Source organism: Heteronotia binoei, chromosome 11 (assembly GCF_032191835.1).
Source record: "Heteronotia binoei isolate CCM8104 ecotype False Entrance Well chromosome 11, APGP_CSIRO_Hbin_v1, whole genome shotgun sequence".
Taxonomy (NCBI): domain Eukaryota; kingdom Metazoa; phylum Chordata; class Lepidosauria; order Squamata; family Gekkonidae; genus Heteronotia; species Heteronotia binoei.
In genome coordinates this window covers 37,861,053-37,881,992 of record NC_083233.1, presented here as the reverse complement: position 1 = coordinate 37,881,992, position 20,940 = coordinate 37,861,053, and the positions used below count along the sequence as shown (strand labels likewise).

At 40.1% G+C, this 20,940-nt stretch overlaps 3 protein-coding genes and 1 non-coding gene across 6 annotated transcripts in view; 2 read left to right on the top strand and 2 right to left on the bottom strand.

Annotated features, from left to right (window-relative positions):
* Window positions 1–1,913, top strand: part of TMEM185A (transmembrane protein 185A) — a 29,952-nt gene extending 28,039 nt beyond the window's left edge. The window contains exons 6-7 of the mRNA XM_060249636.1: window positions 394–517; window positions 677–1,913. Coding sequence (XP_060105619.1) covers window positions 394–517; window positions 677–921 — 369 coding nt within the window. The 3' untranslated portion in view covers window positions 922–1,913. The remainder of the gene's footprint in view (window positions 1–393; window positions 518–676) is intronic.
* Window positions 1,914–6,255: 4,342 nt separating this feature from the next.
* Window positions 6,256–12,360, top strand: LOC132579338 (heat shock transcription factor, Y-linked-like). The gene is made up of 2 exons (XM_060249635.1): window positions 6,256–7,124; window positions 11,357–12,360. The coding sequence occupies exons 1-2, from the start codon at window positions 6,561–6,563 to the stop codon at window positions 12,134–12,136; spliced, it is 1,344 nt and encodes a 447-aa protein (XP_060105618.1). The 5' UTR covers window positions 6,256–6,560; the 3' UTR covers window positions 12,137–12,360.
* A 2,133-nt stretch (window positions 12,361–14,493) lies between these two features.
* On the bottom strand, window positions 14,494–17,720 carry LOC132579340 (protein EOLA1-like). 3 transcript variants are annotated; one of them, XM_060249639.1, is made up of 3 exons: window positions 17,338–17,720; window positions 15,348–15,644; window positions 14,494–15,024 (listed from the first exon to the last, which is right to left on the bottom strand). In XM_060249639.1, the coding sequence occupies exons 2-3, from the start codon at window positions 15,598–15,600 to the stop codon at window positions 14,810–14,812; spliced, it is 468 nt and encodes a 155-aa protein (XP_060105622.1). In that variant the 5' UTR covers window positions 15,601–15,644; window positions 17,338–17,720; the 3' UTR covers window positions 14,494–14,809. The 3 variants fall into 3 exon arrangements, with proteins under 3 accessions (XP_060105622.1, XP_060105620.1, XP_060105623.1); XM_060249637.1 differs by having other exon boundaries at window positions 17,351–17,684; XM_060249640.1 differs by having other exon boundaries at window positions 17,433–17,543.
* A 2,618-nt stretch (window positions 17,721–20,338) lies between these two features.
* TRNAT-AGU (transfer RNA threonine (anticodon AGU)) lies at window positions 20,339–20,405 on the bottom strand. The gene has a single exon. It is a non-coding gene; the product is annotated as a tRNA-Thr (tRNA).
* Window positions 20,406–20,940: the final 535 nt, after the last annotated feature.

Sequence of the window (20,940 nt, the reverse complement as noted above, 5' to 3'; positions counted from 1 at the left end):
TCTGTCTTTGCTGCCCTAATTGCTAGAATTTCACTGAGATCACTGTACCAAATCCCGAACACTTTTTCTGTTCTGTGAAACAAAATGTATAGTCTCAGGTACAAGTTGTTGAAGGCCATGTTATCACATGCATCATGACTACAAGAAGTCTCTGATCCTATGAGGCCAGTAGATGACATAGTATATCTGTTGAACAAAGCAAATAAGGACAAATTCAAGGTGTATTTCATTTTGCTGACTAGAAATCTGATGTTTGCTCTTAAGAAATTTTAAGTACACATTTATACTTTATGAATTTAATATCAAACAATATTAAATATGTATCCAGCTTTGGACCACTACTGGCAGAGTTTCACCTAGCATGAATCTGATATACTTTAATTGTTTTGGTAGATCCTGCTGGTGCACAGATTGGATGGACACAATACATTTTCATACATACCCATATTTGTTCCTCTTTGGCTTTCACTGATAACTTTAATGGCAACAACATTTGGGCAGAAGGGAGGCAATCATTGTAAGTATACTACAGAGAATCTTCCTCTCTGTCCTTTCTCCAAAAACCTGTTTCAATTCTGTCCCTCTTATTGATAATTTTCACTGGAACAGGGTCTCAATGTTTCTGTGTTGGTTGGCTTCATTGTAGAATGAATCTATCTACCTCTTGTTTGTGCAGGGTGGTTTGGAATACGCAAAGACTTTTGCCAATTCCTGCTTGAAATTTTCCCATTCCTAAGAGAATATGGCAACATTTCGTATGATTTGCATCACGAAGATAATGAGGAAGCAGAAGAAACTCCTGTCCCAGAACCTCCCAAAATAGCTCCAATATTTCGGAAAAAGACTGGTGTGGTCATTACCCAGAGTCCTGGTAAATATGTTATACCACCCCCCAAACTAAATATTGATGTGCCAGATTAAAAATGAACATCAGTACTCTATGGCACCTATGATATGACTCTTCCCCATGAAATGACTCCTAGGAATTAGTGACCAGCATTCTTTTATGTCATGTCTTGTTTTAATTTTGTTTATGGATAGAAAGATGTCCTTTAGTAGCTGCAATATAGATAATGAAGATTTGTTTTAATATAATTTAAGAGTTTCCACATATTAGTACATAAAATGCCATACCACTAAATCAGTGAAGAGACAATAGCTGTAAGAAGGCTTACAAACAAAAAACACTTTGTCCCATTTGCATCTATCAAGTAATTATCTATGGAATTAATTGTTATGCTCTTAACTTGCATAGAGTCCTACAGTATGACTAAGCATTTGAAATATTGTATTCATAAAACTTCATTCCTAACTACAGTTATGCATGGGCAAATCTGGCTGAAATCAGTGGCCTTTGCACACAAGTATCAAATGGGAAGAGGCTAGGTTTGGGTTGGCAGTGGGCGGGAACCTTTTGATTTGGATTAAAACTTCCTGTATAGTATTTATATGAACTTTTGGCAATGTAATATATTTTTTAAAAAAATCTGTACAGTATAAATATGTAAAAGTATTTTTTTAAGAAGCTGTATGAAATGCAAAATCTCTTGTGAATGACATCTTTTCTTTTTAATTTTGTATACTTTGCTTCCATTTGTCAAGTCTCATAGCCACATGGTATTATTGTATTGGCATACATTTGCCTTGCCTTTCCCCTTTGAACAAAGGACACTACATTTCAGGAATGTCCTCAGGTAGGACTTGAAGTGTTCTTCCTCTTTTAATGGATCAGATGATCATAAAAATGTATGTAAATTATTTTGTAAATTACCACAATCTTTGTACTGTGTAGAGGAACAGATGCGGACTGTCTTTTTAGAAAGTTGCTTTTCAACAGTTGTTGAAATGTTACTGTTATATAATTTCTGTTTCTCTCACTTTTTGGCTGTTCAATAAAGTATCCACTCATATCACTTGCAGGTCTTTTATGTTTAGTACTTGAAAAAAGGTGTCAACTTTAGTTGTGAAAACACTCATTAGCTTATGATGAAAGAAGTTTTTTAAAAAAAAAAGTTAAACCAGTAATTTTTCAAAGCACTTTTTTAATGTTCTTGATGAGATTATAGTTAGTTCGCTTTTTCATTGAGAGAATGCCCATATTCACCTTGTCCCTATATCTGCTGGCTCCTGTGCTGGAGGATGCAAATCTTCCATTTCTCTGATAGTGCTGATTCCTAGAAATTACTAATAACTTCAGCTGGTCGAATATTAAAACTACTATTAATGATTGTGTGACATGAAGTTTCATAAAGTTTAATTTAAAAAGAATACATAAGCTAGAGTGTAAAATTCCTGTCAACTCACAAATACAAAACAGTTCAGTAATACTAGAATTGTAGTGCTAGCTGTGTTGTGAAAGATCTAATTCATTCATTCATTTATATATATATATATATATAGTGAGAGAGAGAGAGACACTGTGTGTGTGTCTGTGTCACAACCAGGCCATACCTGAGGGTACTTAAATTTGGAGATTGGGGCTGTGAATGGAAAATAAAGATTTTTCAACAAACCTGAACAGCAAGGGCTGGGAGTTACAACCCCCTTACCTCCCCCTAAATGATGAAAAAGGTGCATTTAAGAAATGGATGGCTTCTCTGGCTGTTTCCAAGCATCCCCAGCATTTGCTAGCATTTCAGCCTTGGTTTCTATTAATGAAAGGAAGAGGGCAGAGCTCTTTTCAAGACTGTTTTGGTGGAGAGAGGACTCATTGCAACCAGAGTTAGCAGCAACTTACTGAGTGAACTGCTGCCACCCAACTTGCATGATTCATCTAGGTCTACCCATTTGCTACTGTTCAATTACAGCGGCCCTACAAAAGCCTGTGTGTGTAGTGGTTAGAGTTTGACTAGCACCTGAGAACCCAGGTTTGAATCCTCACTCTGCTGTGGAAGCTCACTAAATTACATTGGGCCAGTCACACACAATCAGCATACCTCAAAGGGTATAACTATGGCAACAGTCCTCCAACCAGGGGTGGTCTTTTCACAAGAGCAGAGACACCCCAACAACTCAATATTACCAAACTGTCAGCATCCAGCCTCATCCTCTCACCCATTAGGAAATATCCTCTTTGTTTTAACACCTGGGAAACTCAAAACAGTCCTTTTGTCAAGGCATCCTTTACAAGACATCTATTACACCATTGTCATATTAGCTCACCCCTGTAATCATACCCTCAGGATACATTTTTGGGTATAAGTGTATCTCGTTTAGCACATGCCCAGAGTGTGTTGTCTTTGGTGCCCAGTGGCATCACACACTCAGATTCATCTGGGTCTTCCTGTGAAATGCTGGTTTCTCCATGGAATCTGCTCTCTTGAACAGTTAGCTATCACCCCTTGCAACCCCTCTTATCTCTCTCACCCCTGTATTTCTGCAACTCATGTGCTTGGTTTTCTGTGTGCATTTATTATCTTTATGTGTGCATTATTTTATTTTCTATTAATAAAACCATCTCCCTTGGTTAAGCAACAGTCTGCTTTAATTTTGAGAGATCTCTAGGGGAAAATCCTAGTAGACAATTGGTGTAAAGATCTGTTACCCCTCCTCTCAATAAGCCTAGGGTCTCCTTTAAGAGATAATATTCCCCCAAATATTAGGAGGTCTCCCATTAAGGGTAACAAGGGTTGTTGTGAGGATACAGGAGAGGAGAGGAGAATAATGTGAACTGTTCTGTGTCCCATTGTGAAGAAAGCTGGGATGTAAATAGATAATAAAACAAGATTTTATTGTCTGTTGTACAGCAGAACTTCAGATACGAGCACAAAAGGCTCAGAGCTAGTGTGGTTCTTCCTCTTCAACACTTACTGTGTTATTTTTACTAAGCATCTAACTACATAACAAAAATACACCAATCAGACCGAGCCATGTAGGTGCAATTTTTTTTTTCTTTCAACAATAAGTTTTGGTCCACAAAGCTTAGCTGCCATGTAAATTTGTAAGAGAGATGGTATATATAAACTTTTCCTGATCAGAGCCCAAGGTGGCTTTTAATTTGTTAATTAAAAATATCTTTCTTTTTTAAAAAAATTGCATTTTAACAGCCCAGGTACTAAATATTTAACTGAAACGTCATACAAATACACTGTAAATTAAAAAGTGTATTCACCATCTTAAAAGCCAGTGATAATGTAATCCTCTGGACCTCAAAGAGGAAATTGTTTCATAGTTGAGCAGGGGCTTTGGAAAAGGCCTGGGAGTAGGTTGTGCCCAGCTGTGTCACTTTGAGGGAAGGCATAAACAAGTTTTGGTCCACAAAGCATAGTTGCCATGTAAATTTGTAAGAGAGATGGTTCTTTAGAAATGTAGGCCTTAAGTCATGACGTTTTAAACATAAGTTCTAGTCCTTGAAATGAACCTAGAAGAAAACAGGAAGTCAGGTAAAGTGCTCAGAAGTGGTGTCATATAACGGAAGCTGTTCTTGCCCATTAATAAATGGGCAGCTGAATTTTGAACTAGCTGAAGCATCTGAGCTATCTCCAAAGGCAGCCTGACACACAGTATATTACAGTAGTCTAACCTTAGATGTTGCATAAGGATGAATCAACACAGCAAGGTTAGCCCTCTCCAAGGTGGGCTGATAACCTCTGCATCAGGTACAGATGAGAAAAGGCAGCAAAAGCAGCTGCTGCCATAGCATCTAATAAGTTGAATCCAGACAGGACAAAGGTGTTGCTGGTAGGAAGGTCTGAGATCATGGAGGTGGGTGATCTGTCTCTTTGGCTGCATAAAACTGTTATCAGTAGCAACAACTTTATGCAACCAAGGAGAAAGATCACCCACTTCCAGAATCTCAGACATTCATACTAGCAACACCTCGGTCTTGTTGGGATTCAGTGTGTGTCCAGCTGCCGTGGCATCCTGATGCTTCTCATGGGCTCTATATAGTGCTCCCAAGTCATTTCCCATACTGAGAATTTGCTTGTGATTAGTTAGGAAATCAATGTAAGGAGGACCAGAGTTGGTGTGAGAAACTACTTTCTCTTCAGAAGTGAGGCAGATTCAAAGTTGCTGTCTAAGAGTGACTTAAAATTGAACAAACATTACCATACAAAGTGTTCAAGGTGTTTAACCCTTAGTGTATATAGGATGTAAGCGCTGCTATTAGGAATAAAGAAAGGGTATTTATCCTAGGGAGGGAATTTAGTATTTGGCATTTTGCTGTTTAGGGTGGGAAAGAGTGGGGTTATCTCTAAGTCCAAATGTTGCTTTGCTTTCTCTTCTTGTGCAAAGAGCCAGAAGGTTCTTAATGAGTTTTGAGAATTGCAGGAGTACAGTTTGGAGATCACTCTGAGAGACACCCCCACACATACCTTATGGGCTATTGCAGGCAAGTTTTTCTATGAATTGTGTTACACTCCCATGTTAATACAACTGATGTTTTCCCCAGACTTATGTTTTTCAACATTCATAGATTATATCAGGGCTGTCAAACTCCTGGTCTGTGGGCCACACCCACCCTGCTCAAGGCTTCAATCAGTCCCATGGCAATTTTCTCCTCCCCCTCCTGTCCTCCCCCTTTGAAGCTCCAAGGCTGCCAATAATGTTCCCAGTTTCTTTTGCCTCATCTTTGCCTGATTCAGCTGGAAGCTCTTACGAGCTTGCAAAACTGCAAAGAAAATGCAGAATGGATTTTTCATTAAAGTCTCTGCACCCAGCTAGACTGGTCTATCTGGACCCAGAAATATTAATGGAAAATCCATTCCTTGTTTTCCTTGCAACTTTGTCTGTGCTGCAATGTATTTCAATGGAGTGGAGCTAAAGCAGTTTCACTTTTGCAGTGTTTATGGCCAGTTGAAGCTTCTTGCATATAAAGGGTTGACACTTTGAGCCAGCTTGTCTCTGCTGAATGGACTGGAGAACTGGTGCCTACTGAGTACTCTAACCTGGGAACCCATAGCCAAAGGGGGATATTACACTGGAAAACCATTGTCAATCTGAGTAGACCGGGAAGGAATGGGGGGGGGGGGGGGAGAAGCTTGCAATGCTTGGCCATTGCCATCCCACTATTCCTCCAACTTTCCATTTTAAACAAAGTATCACAAGAGTTTTAAGCTTGTTTGTATTTTAAGCAAAAAATAATTTTATTTGTGTTTCTCTGTATCCTTTATAAAGTTTATATCTCCAGTGCCTGGCATTTTATGAGCATGGCTCGGCCCCTCATAACAAATGATTAGACACCCCTGGGTTACATAATATTAATAAGGTTTATTCAAGTGCAGTGGAGGATTCCAGGTTTTTTTTAAAAAAACCTGTTAGTATAAATTGCCTTAAGTATGCAAAGTGTTTGCAATTGGCCTATGCTATTTTTGCAGAGGATATTTAATGCAGTGTTTCTGTCCTAATTTCTCTTGTTCAGCAATGAAGTAATAAATGCCCAGTTGTTTTGTCATTATGATCTCGTTTGCTAGGAAACCGGAGTTTATTTTGTGATGTCACATCCATGCATGATAGTCTCATTGTGATGTTCTAGAACTCCTTATTGAAGCTCCCACAAGGTAGCATCATTTTAATAGGCCTACTGCTGCCTTATCAGCATGGTTTGACTATTAGCATAAATGGCTACAGCTGAAAAAAGTTGTCAAAGTGAGAAGAGAAAATTGGACATGGACCTTCCTGCTGCACAGACTCAACATATTTCAGCTGAAAATGAAATGGCTCACTCTGCAATCTCAATTTCATCCACTCCATTGCATGATAAAATAGCAGCTGGTGACTCTGCCTTACGATCCATGATAGAAGAAAATGCTTTTCAAGTTTTAAATGATGGACCCTGGGTAAAAAGACCACGGCTTACTCTCAGTGAAGACAATTCTGTTGAAGACAATGATTTTCTATCCCTCACCTTCCCAAAGAAACTCTGGAAAATTGTTGAAAGTGATCAGTTTAAATCACTGTGGTGGGACGATGATGGTAATTGTGTAGTGATTGATGAAGAGCTTTTCAAAAAGGAGGTCTTAGAAAGGAAAGGACCACTACGTATCTTTGAAACTGACTGCATGAAAAGTTTCATTCGTCAGCTAAATCTCTATGGCTTTAGTAAAATGAGACAGAGTTTTCAAAGATCTGCCTCTCTCGTTGAATTTCTGGCAGAAGAAAAAGCAGCTTATGCATTTAGCAAGGTAAGATGTCAGCATTATTTGTAAAGATTTCTTGAAATTCGTAGCTTCCATTGCCTTTACTTTGCAGATTGGTCATTCTTCATGCAGAACAGAACAGATAATGAGACAACCAAATTAGGTTCCAGGCCAAGAGACACAGTTTGGTCTTTTCATGTTAGCATTTTATGTGTAAGAATAGAAATATTACGTATACTATGGGTTTTGACAAAGTGAGCTATGACTAACCAAAGTTTATATCATGGAAAATTGTGTTGGTCTTTAAGGGGCTCCCGGCTTTGAATTTTAACATAAACTATGTTAATACATAATACTAATATTCTGTATTAATCACGGTGAGCAAAAGAATACCTGTTGAAAGTACCAGGTAGCAGCATAGAAAGGTTTTGAAATACGTTTGCACACAATGCAGTTAACTGAAATATGAATTAGACAAATTCATTTAGGATGAGACTATCAGATTCATTAATACTTAGAATAAAGTTGGTAATAAGGCATTCTCACTGGCAATGGTTTCCAGTGATCACTGGGCACTGTTCACTCTGTGTGCCTTAATTCTCATGAGCTTGTTTAAAGTCATCCAGTGCAGGAGACAAGACACTGAGCCAAAGCCAATATTGCCCCAGTATGGCAGCAATTTAATGTTACTCCATAAAAACAAAACATTTTGTAATTTGAAGATAAAGTCTTTTCTGCACGTTAGAATACTATACTTCCAATTTGGGGAGTAGCTTTAATTCTCCCCCTATGCTTCGGCAGGGAGGGCAGGATATAAATGGAATTAAATAAATAAGCCAAATTTGCACATAGCCATGGAAGCAGTGCTTTACAAAAAGAAAAGAGGGAGGATAGAAAAGGCTTTATAAAGGCAGTTAGGATAGACAGGTGTACTCAGGGTGACAAAAAGTTGCAAGTAATTGTCTTGTAGAACAGTGATTAAGTGAATGCCTTAATGAATTCTGCAATGAAGGTTAATATTTAATGTGAATCTGCCTATCAGCTGAGACTGTCATCAGATGCCTAATTCCATTGCTGCTGCCCTCAGGGGTCAGATAGGTATCTCTTGGAGCCAGTTTGGTGTAGTGGTAAAGTGTACGAGCTCTTATCTGGGAGAACTGGGTTTGATTCCCCACTCCTCCACATACACCTGTTGATGTGACCTTGGGTCAGCCACAAGTTCTCTCAAGGCTGTTCTGCTCAAGAGCAGTTCTGGAAGAGCTGTCTCAGTCCCACCTACCCCACAGGGTGTATGTTGTGGGGAGGGGAAGGGAAGGAGATTTGTAAGCCACTCTGATACTCTGGCTAGTGAAGGGCGGGATATAAATCCAATTTCTTCTTCACTGAGCCCCATTTCTGGAACTCCTTTTTGGGGAGGATTTTTTGTATTTTTGTGTGTATGTATGTGCATGCGTGCACCTGGAAGTCAGCCTCTGGTGACTGACCCCTAGTGGGGGTATGGAGGATATTCAGAGAGATGGCTGAATAAAGCCTGCCTCTACCTCTTGACTCTTGTATTCCAAAGAGGTCTCCTATCCAAGAGCTGATCCTGCTTAGCTTGCCTGGACTATCCAGGTCAGGTGGAACTCCCAAAGGACCTTTGCCCAATGCCTTTGCTGAAGTGTGTTCTACTCACCTAAGCCTTTAGTGCCTAAGTTTTATTTCATTATTGTTGTTCCTTCCTCTCTGGTTGTTTTTTTGCACTGTTGTTTGATTTGTATTAGGGATGTGCAAAAAAAAATCAGGATTTTTCTGACTCAGATATACTGAACGTCCAAAAATTCAGAATTCCTGAAAAAAACCACATTTTTGTACCAGTATGGTATTCAAACTTGGGTTCCCCCTCAAAAAAAAAAATGCTGATTTCCCCCAACTCCATTATACCAAATATAGCAAATTATAGTCAATGAGGAATCTATTTGGGGGGGCTGTATTTTGAGACAGAGGCACCAAATTTTAAGCATAGCTTCTGGTGCCTCTCCTCAAAAGATTCCCCCCCCCCCCCGTTTAAAAAAGATTGGATTCTATGGGCCCAAAGAATGTGTCCCCATCCACCATTGTTTCCAATGGTGGGGAAAACACTCCCTCCCCCAAAAAAGAACTAATGACAAACCAGAGAAGTCTCTTCAATAGAAACTGAAGAGGGGGGATTTTTCCAAGCCCAGCAGAGCCAGTGCATGTACAGAGTGCCAAGCAGAACCAGTGCCACTGTGGCAATGCCATCTCAACAAATCCAAGCAAAGGGGGTGGTTCAAACCCAACACCTCCATTGTTTTCAGTGGAGGGGAAAAAAAGCAATAGATTTTGTTGGGTGTTTTTTGACACTCTGTACATGCACTGGCTGACTGGAACTCCCCCTTACTTGGATTTATTGTGCTGGCAATGCCATAGTGGCATTGGTTCTGCTTGGCACTCTGTATATGCAGTGGTCCTAATGGGCACTCTTTATATGTACTGGCTGTGCTAGGTTTGTAAAAAAAACCCCACACTTGGATTTGTTGAGCTGACATTGCCACAGTGGCATTGGTTCAGCTGGGCACTATAAATGCAGTGGCTGTGCTAGACTTGCAGCCCCACCCATTTGCTTGGATTTGTTGAGCTGGCATTGCCACTGTGAACTAGTCCTGAAAAAATGGCCACCACCTTTCATTTCTACTTTCTGGTTTGACATTAGTCTCTTCTTTTTTGCTGTTTTATTCCTTCACTGGAAATGATGGGAGGATGGAGGAACCTTCACTGGGGGCCATAGAATTGGACCCGCTAGTCTAATCTTTTTGAAACTTGGGGGGTCTTTGGAGTAGAGACACCAGAAGCCCCGGAAAGATTTCCCATTACTAACTAGAATGGTCTCCACAAACTATAATTGAGCTGAAGGCATTTAGAGGTGTTGCAGTTCTTTTAAATGTATTTGCGAAACTGCAACTTCACCTGGAAAAGTGTCTAAATACTATTTAACTGTGGCTGTCCTGTTTTCCCAGATAATCCCAATTTTGGGTGGGATTATTTGGAATTGGTTATGTTCAATAGCCAAAAATACGTCCCCCTCTATATCTGGCTGAATGATTAGCTGATAAATATGAATAAGGTATTTTCTGGCTTTTTTTTTTTTTTGCTTGGATAAAGCCGAATGCAAGCCCCTAAATGTATATTGCTATTGTTATTGTTAATTTAGTTTTGTACTCTTTCCTTCTGTACATTGCAAACCTCCTTGCATTTCCCTTGGTAAGGCAACACAAATATTTAGAATATATGTATCCCTAAGGAAAAGTGGCATATGTTATTTTTACAGAAGGATCATCTTTTTCTCCACACCTTACTAAATTTAATGGCAAACTCCCAAGAGTGCAGATCAAGTGGACTGCTAGTGGACAGGTTGTAAGCTTACTGCTAGTGGACAGGTTGTAAGCTTAGAACTGTAAAGCAGACAATGCAAAAGCTAACAGGTTACAGCATTCAGTTATGTTTTGGTGTATAAAAGGAAGTTCTGCTAGTGTATCTTATGAGACAACTAGTTTTTTGGGGATTAACTTTTTTGTAAAAATTGATTAAAATTTAGTTATATTAAATGACCCTTAAAATAAACATGTTTAACATTATACTAGAAGTTATTCAAATACACTGAAGTCTCTTAATACCAAATCCATACTGCTTGATCAAAGAGATTGAGCCCACTCCAGCCAAAGTATCTGTACATCCCATTGACTTCATTGGGAGATACATAAGCACATGCTTGAAAGTGCTTATTTTTGGCAGCACACCAATTAAGCTTTCTTTCTGTATAAAAAAACGTAATTTCTGAAATGAATCATTAGACATAAGACACTTTAGGTTATGTATTACATCTATTATTAGTCAGATGATATTTAGATACTCGTCCAAACAGCATCAATATTTTATGTTTCACCTAATGGTGAAATATGTTACTGCCCAGTGACTACCAGACTTTGCTTCCGGAAAATCTTAGTCACTTGGTCCACAAATAAGGAAAATGTCCTTAGAATAGTAGGAGACAAGCAGAAATCTATAACTTTCTTAGATTTTATTAGGAAAGGGGGAAGGACGTAGAAAGATGCTATATTCTAATTTACATTAATTCTGCCTCAGTTCAGAATTAAAAAGTTTGAGAAATGTCTAAATTCATACACGTTTTGAAACACAAGACACTAAGTTTTATATACCTCTCCTCTATTTAATATGTCTCTGAAACCTAAGTTATTCCTCTGGTGTTTTTCTTCTAGCTACAGTTCTATCATAACCCAAATTTTAAGAGGGGTTGTCCCCACCTACTTGCAAGATGTAAGAGAAGAGTTGGGATAAAAAATACCCCACCGGTTGCTTTCTCATTAGAACAGGACTACAGTGAAAGCTGCTTGAAGAGCAGGTCAAGAAGCCCAGATGCTCAAACTACACTGGGAAATGCATCTAGGGAGAACAGCTTCCTTGCATCTTCTCCAAAGGATACAATGCACAAACCTGGACTCCGAAAACCTACCATGAACAAGGGACTTGCTGGCATAGCCGCCCGGATGAGAAGTGGATATACTCCTTCCTCGCCAGCCCCCTTGAGGCCTTCTGAACAGGCTGCATCTGAGGACAATGATAACAAAATAAACCAGCTAGCTCCCTTCCATCTACCTCAGCATACAAACCATGCTCGAGTCAACACGCACGAAATAGACTCCACCACAACCACATCTGCTACTTCTTTGTATCATGTCATACCTCCTGTACCCAACAGCCCCTTTGCACCAATGATGGGGCTGCCAGCCTTCCCAACCATGTATCCAGATTTATCAGCCATGCAAGCTCATTGGGCCAGTTTGCTTCCATTTTGTAACCCATGGTTCTCTATGCCTATGATAGCGGCTGCTTCTGCCATTTCCATGTCACGATCTTCCCATCATCACCGAACTCCTGCATACCACCATTGCCCTAATTGCAACTGTACTTCAAATACTGCATCTACTTCCAAAGGAGTTGGACCCAAAGTGACAGATTACACTGGCTACCATCGATAAAGAAAGCAGTAGACTTCAAAAATCCCACCTTCCAGAAGGAGAAATAGAGAAAACCACAATGACTGAAGAATAAACTTCTTTCTTCATATCTTGTTTATCTAGGTTAATTTTTGTATTTCTTTTATCATGGATAGATAGAAGTAACTCACTTTCTTCAATAGTACAGGCATGAGAAATACAGATTAAGAGTAGGAAAAAAATGTAGGATATAGTTTTATTTGGGACAAGTCTGTAGATAAAGCCCACAAGCCATTTATGAGAGTTCTGCCAGGAATATTCTGAACAGGTTGTACCAAAGTGAAACGTACTTGGGTTGGAGTGTAATATGTACACATTTTTGCATTTACAGTGGCATTTGGAAAGGAAATTGGTTTAGAGTGGAGTAAATGTGCATAAGATTCTATGGTAAATTTACCAAGATGGAACCTGTTGTGATGCAATAGTATCAACACTGTGTGTTCATTTCTTGTGAGAGTAAAATGTTTTTGCAGATTGCTGCACATTTCTGTCAGACATCCAGATAACCTGACAAATGTATGTATGTATGAAGAAAGTGTGTCTGAAATAAAAATCAGGGATTATAATTAACCTATCTTCAGCCATATACTATTTGACATTTACTGATTACATTTTCTTGCAGAACAGGTGCAGAAATATACCGCATACTGAATTATTTGATACTTAAAACTAACTTGAAAATTAAAACAATATGGAATTAAAGTTATGTAGTAATGTTGATTCAGCTGTAACTACTAATTGTCTTATTTTTAAAATATAGTTCTGTTGGTCCCTGACACGTATAGGATAGCAAGTGTTTAGGCTGCACAGGAACAACACTTTATTTGCACAGGGCCACTTTATGTTGAGCCTGTGCAACAGGAATGTCCATGTCCAATTTGTAGTCTCTAGTTTGTTCATGTAAACTATTTATGCACATTCTTATGGAGAAGCAGGGCATAATATGTTAAATATTTAACTGATGAAATGGCTCAAGGGACATAACAGCATAATCTTACAAAAACAGGTGTTCTCTCAGATGTGTTTAACTTGCTGTTTAAAATAGGAAATGGTGTTTCAAGGAATTGGATTTCATATATAGAAAACCAGTACTGTGGAAATTACTCCCTTGGACTTGGGGACTAAAGTTTCAAAGGGACAGTGACTCCCTCTATTAACATTTTATGCCAATTACGTGTATGTATTGGGACAAAACCTGATTTGCAGGTCAAGTGGTGGTATACTGAAATAAATTTGTCAAGGGAAACAGAGAAAAATCCATATTTCAAAAGGGTCTAGAGAAGGGGCCAGGTCCAGTGCATAAGCACAACTGACTGAAGAGCACTTGAGGTCACTGTATATCCAAGGGTGCACTTCTGAAGACAAACCATAATCAGCCATTCACTTTAGGTGAGATTTTAGATGAATGAGGAGAAAATCAGCAATTTCCTAACAACACAAATTTCTAGAACCCTTGTGCAAAGTTTACATGTCTTACGTATTTTAGTTTCTGAAATAGCAGAAGTGTGTAACTTGAATTAGAAGTGTTGTGGTGGTGGTGCTTGTTTTTTACGAGTCAATTTTGTTCTTTGTTTTTTAAAAACTTATACTAAATACACACCTTTCTGTTTTAAGCGCACTGCTTATTTTCACTCAGTACAGAGAAAAAGAGGGGTTTTTTCAGGATCAGTTAAAAATCAGGATGACAAGATCTGGGTTGATCTACTGAACAGAAGCTGCAGAACTACCTCTTTGAAAAAGTTGGATACTAACTTCCACTGGTGTTTTCTCACAGAAAATTTTCTGGTTAAAAATTGCTCATTGTCTAAACAATCAGTTGCCATGCTGCAAATTAAAAAGATTTTTAAAAATCTTGGATGGGGTGAAGCAGTACTTCGGGTGAGTAGTGCACTCAAAGAACCACTGTGGCTGGAGGAAGGGTTTCTCCTTTGACAAGAATAGCCTTGGATTGACTTTCTACTTCTTGCTGGAAGTCTTTTGAGATGACTCTTGAACAGAGCTGTTGCCCTCCTTAACAGAATCTCTGTAGTAACAGCTGCATTGCTAGCAGGAATACAAGGTTTCCCATCATTATTTACTTACAGCAGGGAAAATGGCAGTTGCTAATTTTTTTCCTTCCACTTTGCTTTTGAAGGCGCAGAACAGTTGCCAGAAATGAAACTGTCACAGTCTAACTATGAAGTTCCTGCCCAAGGAGACTGAGCAATCATGAATTATTGTCATGATTCCTGGGGTCATGACAATAAACTTCTTTAACTGGGAATAATCACCTGTCAGTGGCCTGGGCACCCAGCAGGAGCAAAGTGACAAGTTCTTGAAAGAAAAAAGAAAGGATCAACTGAGTTATCAATTTGTTTTACTCATCTGGTTAATAAGACATCTAGTTATGCCATACATTATATGCATACAATTATTTACAGTTATCTAACTATGAGAAACTTAATCAAATTGCACATATGCTAATAACCACTATCATTGCATTATCTCTAGTACCAAAAATGATCCCAATCTCCCTTTCAACCATCTGCTTCACAGTCGTCACCTCACAGTCATATCCAGGTGTTAGGATCAGCAACAATGAATGATTCCAGTTCACAAAAGGCTGTGAGTTGGCAACATAGAGTCAAAACTGCCATCCACACATCTGCATTCGTGTTACATGGAAGGAATCAGTTCATCTGGAATTTCCACTTGCCAAATGTCTTTGTGCCCTCGGGTAGGAATTGGTTCCAGCAACCACCTTGGGTTTGAAATTACTGTCAAGTATTTCTGCTCCAAGCCCAAAAGTATGGCTTTATTTTCCAGATCCAAACGATCTTCAGAAGGTAAGTTTTCTGGACACTGTGATGTCTCTCCAATGTCAATTAAACCTATAAACAATAAATATTGCATTATCTTCTACAGGACAAAATTTATGTCAACTTCTCACTTCTGATTCCAAGGAGACTACCCAAACTTCTCTACTAGGGTAAACTAGAATGAAGTACCTGAGGCAGTAGTGATCTGTACAAAGGGAAGGATCCAGCCTCTTTTTACATTTCCCCTTGTTACCACTACCCCCTTCCCTTCCTTTCTTCTCAAGTAAACTCCTGGGTGAAATTCTGAATTGTGGACAACATGCTGCGGCTCTTTGTTCTTAAGTCCTAGTTCAAATAAGTTCATTACAGGCAACACAACCATCACCATCACTTACCAGCTATAACACCTCTACCAAACTTTTCACCTTCGTATAGCAACTCTTCAATCTGAGGCAGTGTCATGCCAAGTCTGTTCCTAAGTATATCTTTCCAGGTTATGTCATCCCAGTCTTTAAAAGCAATGTGGACAGCAACGGTGCAGGACTTGTACTCAGCCAGCAATGGTCGCCAACGGGTCTCTATTGTTTTCACTCTATTTAACACAAAGCCAGCATATGGTTGTCGGAAGGAAAGACAGGCAAACTTCATTTTTCTTCAGCGTCATGCTCTCCTCTATATGCTTCTTAGGTCACCTTTAATTTCCAAAGAGAATAAACCAGAATTAAGAACAGCTCTCTTCTAGCTAGCGCTCAGACCTTGTTTAATTCACCTGTAAGAATCCACACTACCGTAATGGCCAGATGAAATTTTAAGAGTATTGGGATATGGCCTAAATCACAGTTGCCCTAGAATACTTTGCCTTGCCAAGAGAGACATTTTACTCCACTGAGAACAGGATTGCAGAAATCAGTATTGTTCAATGGAGGAACTAGGGCTGAGGAGATGTGGGTTGAAGTCCTTGCTCCACCATGAACCTTACTGGGTGACATTGGACCAGACACTCTCTCAGTGTAACCTCACAGGGCTGGTTTGAGAACGATGTATGATACTCTGAGCTCCTTCAAGAAATGGTAGCGTGTATATCATTGAAAAATAAAAGAGGGATGGGGAGAAGGTAGACTGCTTGAAGCCTGTCCACCATTTCTTAGTAGGCTTCCCAAATTCCCCGCCTTGCCTGGGGACCCCCGATTTGGAGCCTTCTCTCCTGCCAGCCAAAAATCTGGAAAGTGGGGGGGAATGGCGGCCCTTCCCACCCAGCCCCGATCTCAGCAGCTTCTCCTTGCCCTGCCCACCCAGCCCCGATTGCAGCTGCCTTTCTTCAGTTTTCCCAGGCTGCTTCCCGCCCCAATCAGCTGGCTGGCGGGGGGGGGGGGAGAGGGAGCCCCACCCGCAAAGGACCATGTGCCTTTGCACCTCCAGAGGCTTGACTTGAAAGGCTTCAATTTAGGATGGTGTGTCTGTGTTTCTGTGAAGAAGCTGGCAGCAAATGGTGAGTAGAGAGGCTGATCCGCTGCTTCAGACTGGCCAGGAAGGGTGGGGGGGAGAGAGAGGGAAACATCTTCATTATTCCCTATGTGATCGATTCTCATAGGGTATAATGGGGAATTGTTCTGGAGGTTTCGGGGGCTCTGGGGGAGCTGTTTTTTGAGGTAGATGCACCAAATTTTCAATATAGTATCTAGTGCCTCTCCCCCAAGTTTCAAAACGATTGGACCAGGAGGTCCAATTCTATGAGCCCCAAAAGAAGGTGCCCCTATCCTTCATTATTTCCTATGGAAGGAAGACATTTAAAAAGGTGTGCTGTCCCTTTAAATGTGATGGCCAGAACTCTCTTGGAGTTCAATTATGCTTGTCACACCCTTGTTCCTGGCTCCGCCCCCAGAGTCTCCTGGCTCCACCCCCAAAGTCTCCTGGCTCCACCCCCAAATTCCCCAGATATTTCTTGAATTGGACTTGGCAACCCTATTTCTTAGACGGGTAACATCTAGTTTAAACACCTTGAAGAATGAGGTGATAGAAGACTGCACCACTTCAGACTGTCGTTGGGGAATCCAAACAAACAAAACCCACTTTCCTGCTGCAAATTTAGTACAGCATCTACTTTGTATGAAGACGACCCTGGCATCTTCAGTTAAAAGGATCTGACAACGGGCAAAGTGAAAGCCTTTCTAAGACCCACTGAGCGAGTAGGCAATGTTGACTTTGATAGACCAATACGCTTTCACACATGCAGCTAAATAATACAGTTTCAATTCACTCCAGTAACGGGTTGCAAGCGGATTTTGCCATTTCACCCAGTAAAATCCAGTTGCAAAGAGCATTGACTCAGTATGAAACAGCTTCATGCATTTAAACGAAAAACTAGCACAGCAGGGAAACACCTACCGCCTCCTTTTACCTCAGCAGGCGAGAAGATCCCGCCCTTCAACCTTCTTCCCAATCTACCGCCGCCTGCAGCCACAATCACCGTCAAGCCCTACCAAAATGGAGGCCGGGCCGCAGATGTTATTGTCGCTCCTCGGCCACTCACATCCGGCGGCCGGTCTTCCGTGCTTCTTCCACACCTCCCTCGCAAGAGGGAGGAGGGCGCTCCTGTCGCTTTCCGTGCTTTGACTGACAAACCCTTAGCTGGTTTTCCCTTCCGCCTCTGAGGTAAAAAAATAGGGCGGGGGAAAGAAGGAGCATTTTCGCGACACTTGCCTCGGGAGCTGTACAAAAGTAGCCTTGTACGCAGGCAAAAGCTTTCGTGGCTGCAGAGTGCTTTGATGGTAGGCAGAAAGGGAAGGAAAACTAAACAGCCAGATTTATAGCTTAATTTCGCTTGTTCCCTTCGCCTTGGTTTTTATTTTCGATATCACGAGAGGCTTAATCCTGGAGCATAATATAGAAGTATTTTAAAAAATGCCTCTGAGGTGGTGCAAAGTGTATTTCTATCACAGGATTTGCATTTGAGAGTGCTCGTGTGTCATGGATTTAGGGGGAACAACTCCCAAAGAGAGGTGCTTCCAAGTATTCGGTTTAGAAATTAAAACTTATGCCAGTCAGTTCGAATTTCAGTGGCTTGGCTAAAAATTACATTTCTTGGGTTGTTTGCCGGTAAGGGAGGATATAAAAGCAGGGAACTCATGTGGTCAGTGTTTGTTGCTTCCAAACTCATTCTTTCCTATTTTTCACTTTCCCCAGAGGAGCTCGACTCCATATGTGGATGGGATGATTCCCCTCAGCACCAACCCAAATATCACCGGGGTGGGGGGTGGGGAACATGCTCAGAGGTACTAAAGTTTTTTTGAGAACTAAAAGGTGAAAACCTTAATGCCAAGTGAAGGAAAAGGGGTACCTAGGAAGGTGAACCACAACCAAATGGGATGTAAACAGTGGTGTATGTATTATTGTTAATATCGTTTATTATTTTTGAAATCCTGAATCAACAATACAAGTTGTTGAGCTGATTGTGACCCCTTTAAGAGGTGTTAATACCACCAAGACAATTACATAAACAAGTTTTTGTATAGGATATTTATTGCATTCAAAGACTGCATTAATCCTTCAGACAAGGCAGTTGGGTATGGAACTGCGTTAATTATAAAAACCTGTTCATTTTGTGGGTTTTGTAGACTGATGAAATGTTTTGGAATGTTTGGTCAGATCAGTATTTGGATTTCCTTCTAAGTTTGTTAAATCACGTCATCTGATTCCATGAACTTACTGATTTAAAACAACCCTTGAGTTCCTGTTTGCAGAATGTGTTAAGTCTCTATATGAGGCTGAAATAGTGGTTGTATAAAATGTTTCAAGTTCTATTCTGATTGAAAGTGGGATGGAGTACTGTTTGTTTTTATCAGATCTTCTCAGTGCCCTAGTATTTGTAGCACAGGAGTTTATGCCAAAATATCCAGTCATAACACTTAAAGGTAAAAGGTAGTCCCCTGTGCAAGCACCAGTCGTTTTCGACTCTGGGGTGACGTTGCTTTCACAACATTTTCACGGCAGACTTTTTACGGGGTGGTTTGCCATTGCCTTCCCCAGTCATCTACACTTTCTCCCTTAATTCTAACACTTAATTCTATGTTAATTTCATAAATGGGCCCTGGTGGGTTTGCCATTTAATCATAAAAAAAGTTTGGGTCAGTTGACTAGTCAAATATTACTTAAGTATTTTTACAGGCAATGGCAAACCACTGTAAAAAGTCTGCCGTGAAAACATTGTGAAAGCAATGTCACCCCAGAGTCGGAAACGACTGGTGCTTTCACAGGGAACTACTTTTACCTTTTTTTATTTTTACAGCATTAATTTTATTAGAGCAGCAAAAAGATATTATAGTAATCAAAGGGTTGAGTCAGGTGCTAATTAGAAATATAAAATTAACTATTATTGGGGGGGAGGGGACTTGACCTGCCTCTCAAGCCCTGCACTCTGTGCTCCTGCTTTCAGAAGTGAGGGAGATGGCAATTAGAGACAGGACATTTTCTGTGATGGCACCTCATATTTGGAATGCTCAGTCTCCTCCTTGAGCCTCTGGCATCTTCTTTACCAGGCTAAAACAAATCTTTTTTACCTGGGTTTTTAATTAAGGGATTTGTCTGCTTTTGAACAGTCTGCTTCTATTCTATGTATACTTTTTTTTTGCTGCTGCTGCTGCTTCTATCCAATGGCTTGCATTTAAATTACTTTTTGTGGTTTTCAATTGTAAACTACCTCAAGCAGGACTCTGAAGAAGCAGCACAGAAATATTGCAAATAATAACTTTTAAAAGCCAGTAATGAGTTTTCTAACTTTATAATGTTAATGTTTGTATAAATATAAATTATTCCAGCCTGGTAATAAGTACTGATTGTATGTGGAGGAGAGTGGGTAGGAATGCGGTGGCTCCATGTGATTGCTGGGTTGTGACCAATGATCACATGGGGTCAGAGACAGAGCCAAGTGTACTACTACCCACTCCCCCCTTTGCTCATTGATCAAACACATGATCAGAAGAACATAGAGCATATCTACTGAGCTATAGTAATTAAAAGAATAATCCTAAACAGAGTTACACCCTTCTAAATCCATTGAACTCTGCTTAACATTGTACTGTAATTTTGTCATCTTCTCAAAAAATAAGCAAAAAATTGAAACTAAAACAAAGTAATGGCAGCCATTTAAAAAACCTAAATGCTCTAAATACACAGCAGGCCACTTCTACCAGTTTGGAAGGAGGAGCTGCTTTGCCACTCTGCTAGGGTTGGCTTGAATGCTGGAGTGTTTTAAGAGCAAACATATGAACATATGAAGCTGCCTTATACTGAATCAGACCCTTGGTCCATCAAAGTCAGTATTGTCTGGCAGCGGCTCTCCAGGGTCTCAAGCTGAGGGTTTTCACACCTATTTGCCTGGACCCTTTTTTGGAGATGCCAGGGATTGAACCTGGGACCTTCTGCTTACTAAGCAGATGCTCTACCACTGAGCCACCGTCCCTCCCCAGCTTTCACACCTGCCCTTGTTAACAAATTAAGTTATAATGAATTGCAAAAAAGGTAGATTGCCATCGTATTTTTAACTTCATGGGATATTTACCAGTTTTGGCTCCTGTCAAATAATAAATGGAAAGTCGGCAATACTTGACTGGTCAATTGACCAGTATGCCAACCAGCTAAATGTTGGCACATGTTGCTGTGTCTGAAGTTGTACAGCATGTTTTCAGCTCTGAAGGCAGTCAGATTTACCCACAGCCTTTATCCAATTTAAATTAAATGTCTTGGTCCTCCAACATAACAATTGCTTAAAATTCAGGTTGGCAGTTATAGACATTATATTGTAATATAATTGGGCTTTGAGAGAGCAGGGAAGAATGGACGGGCTGATGATGGCCTCTTGACCTCACCCTGAAGTCCCTTCATAAGCTGTCTGTAGAGCTGGCAAACAAGTCTGAGAGGATATCTATCTCATTAGACTACTATTGCACAAGCCTTAGTTTTTGCTTTAACAAGGGAGGACATTGATTCTGG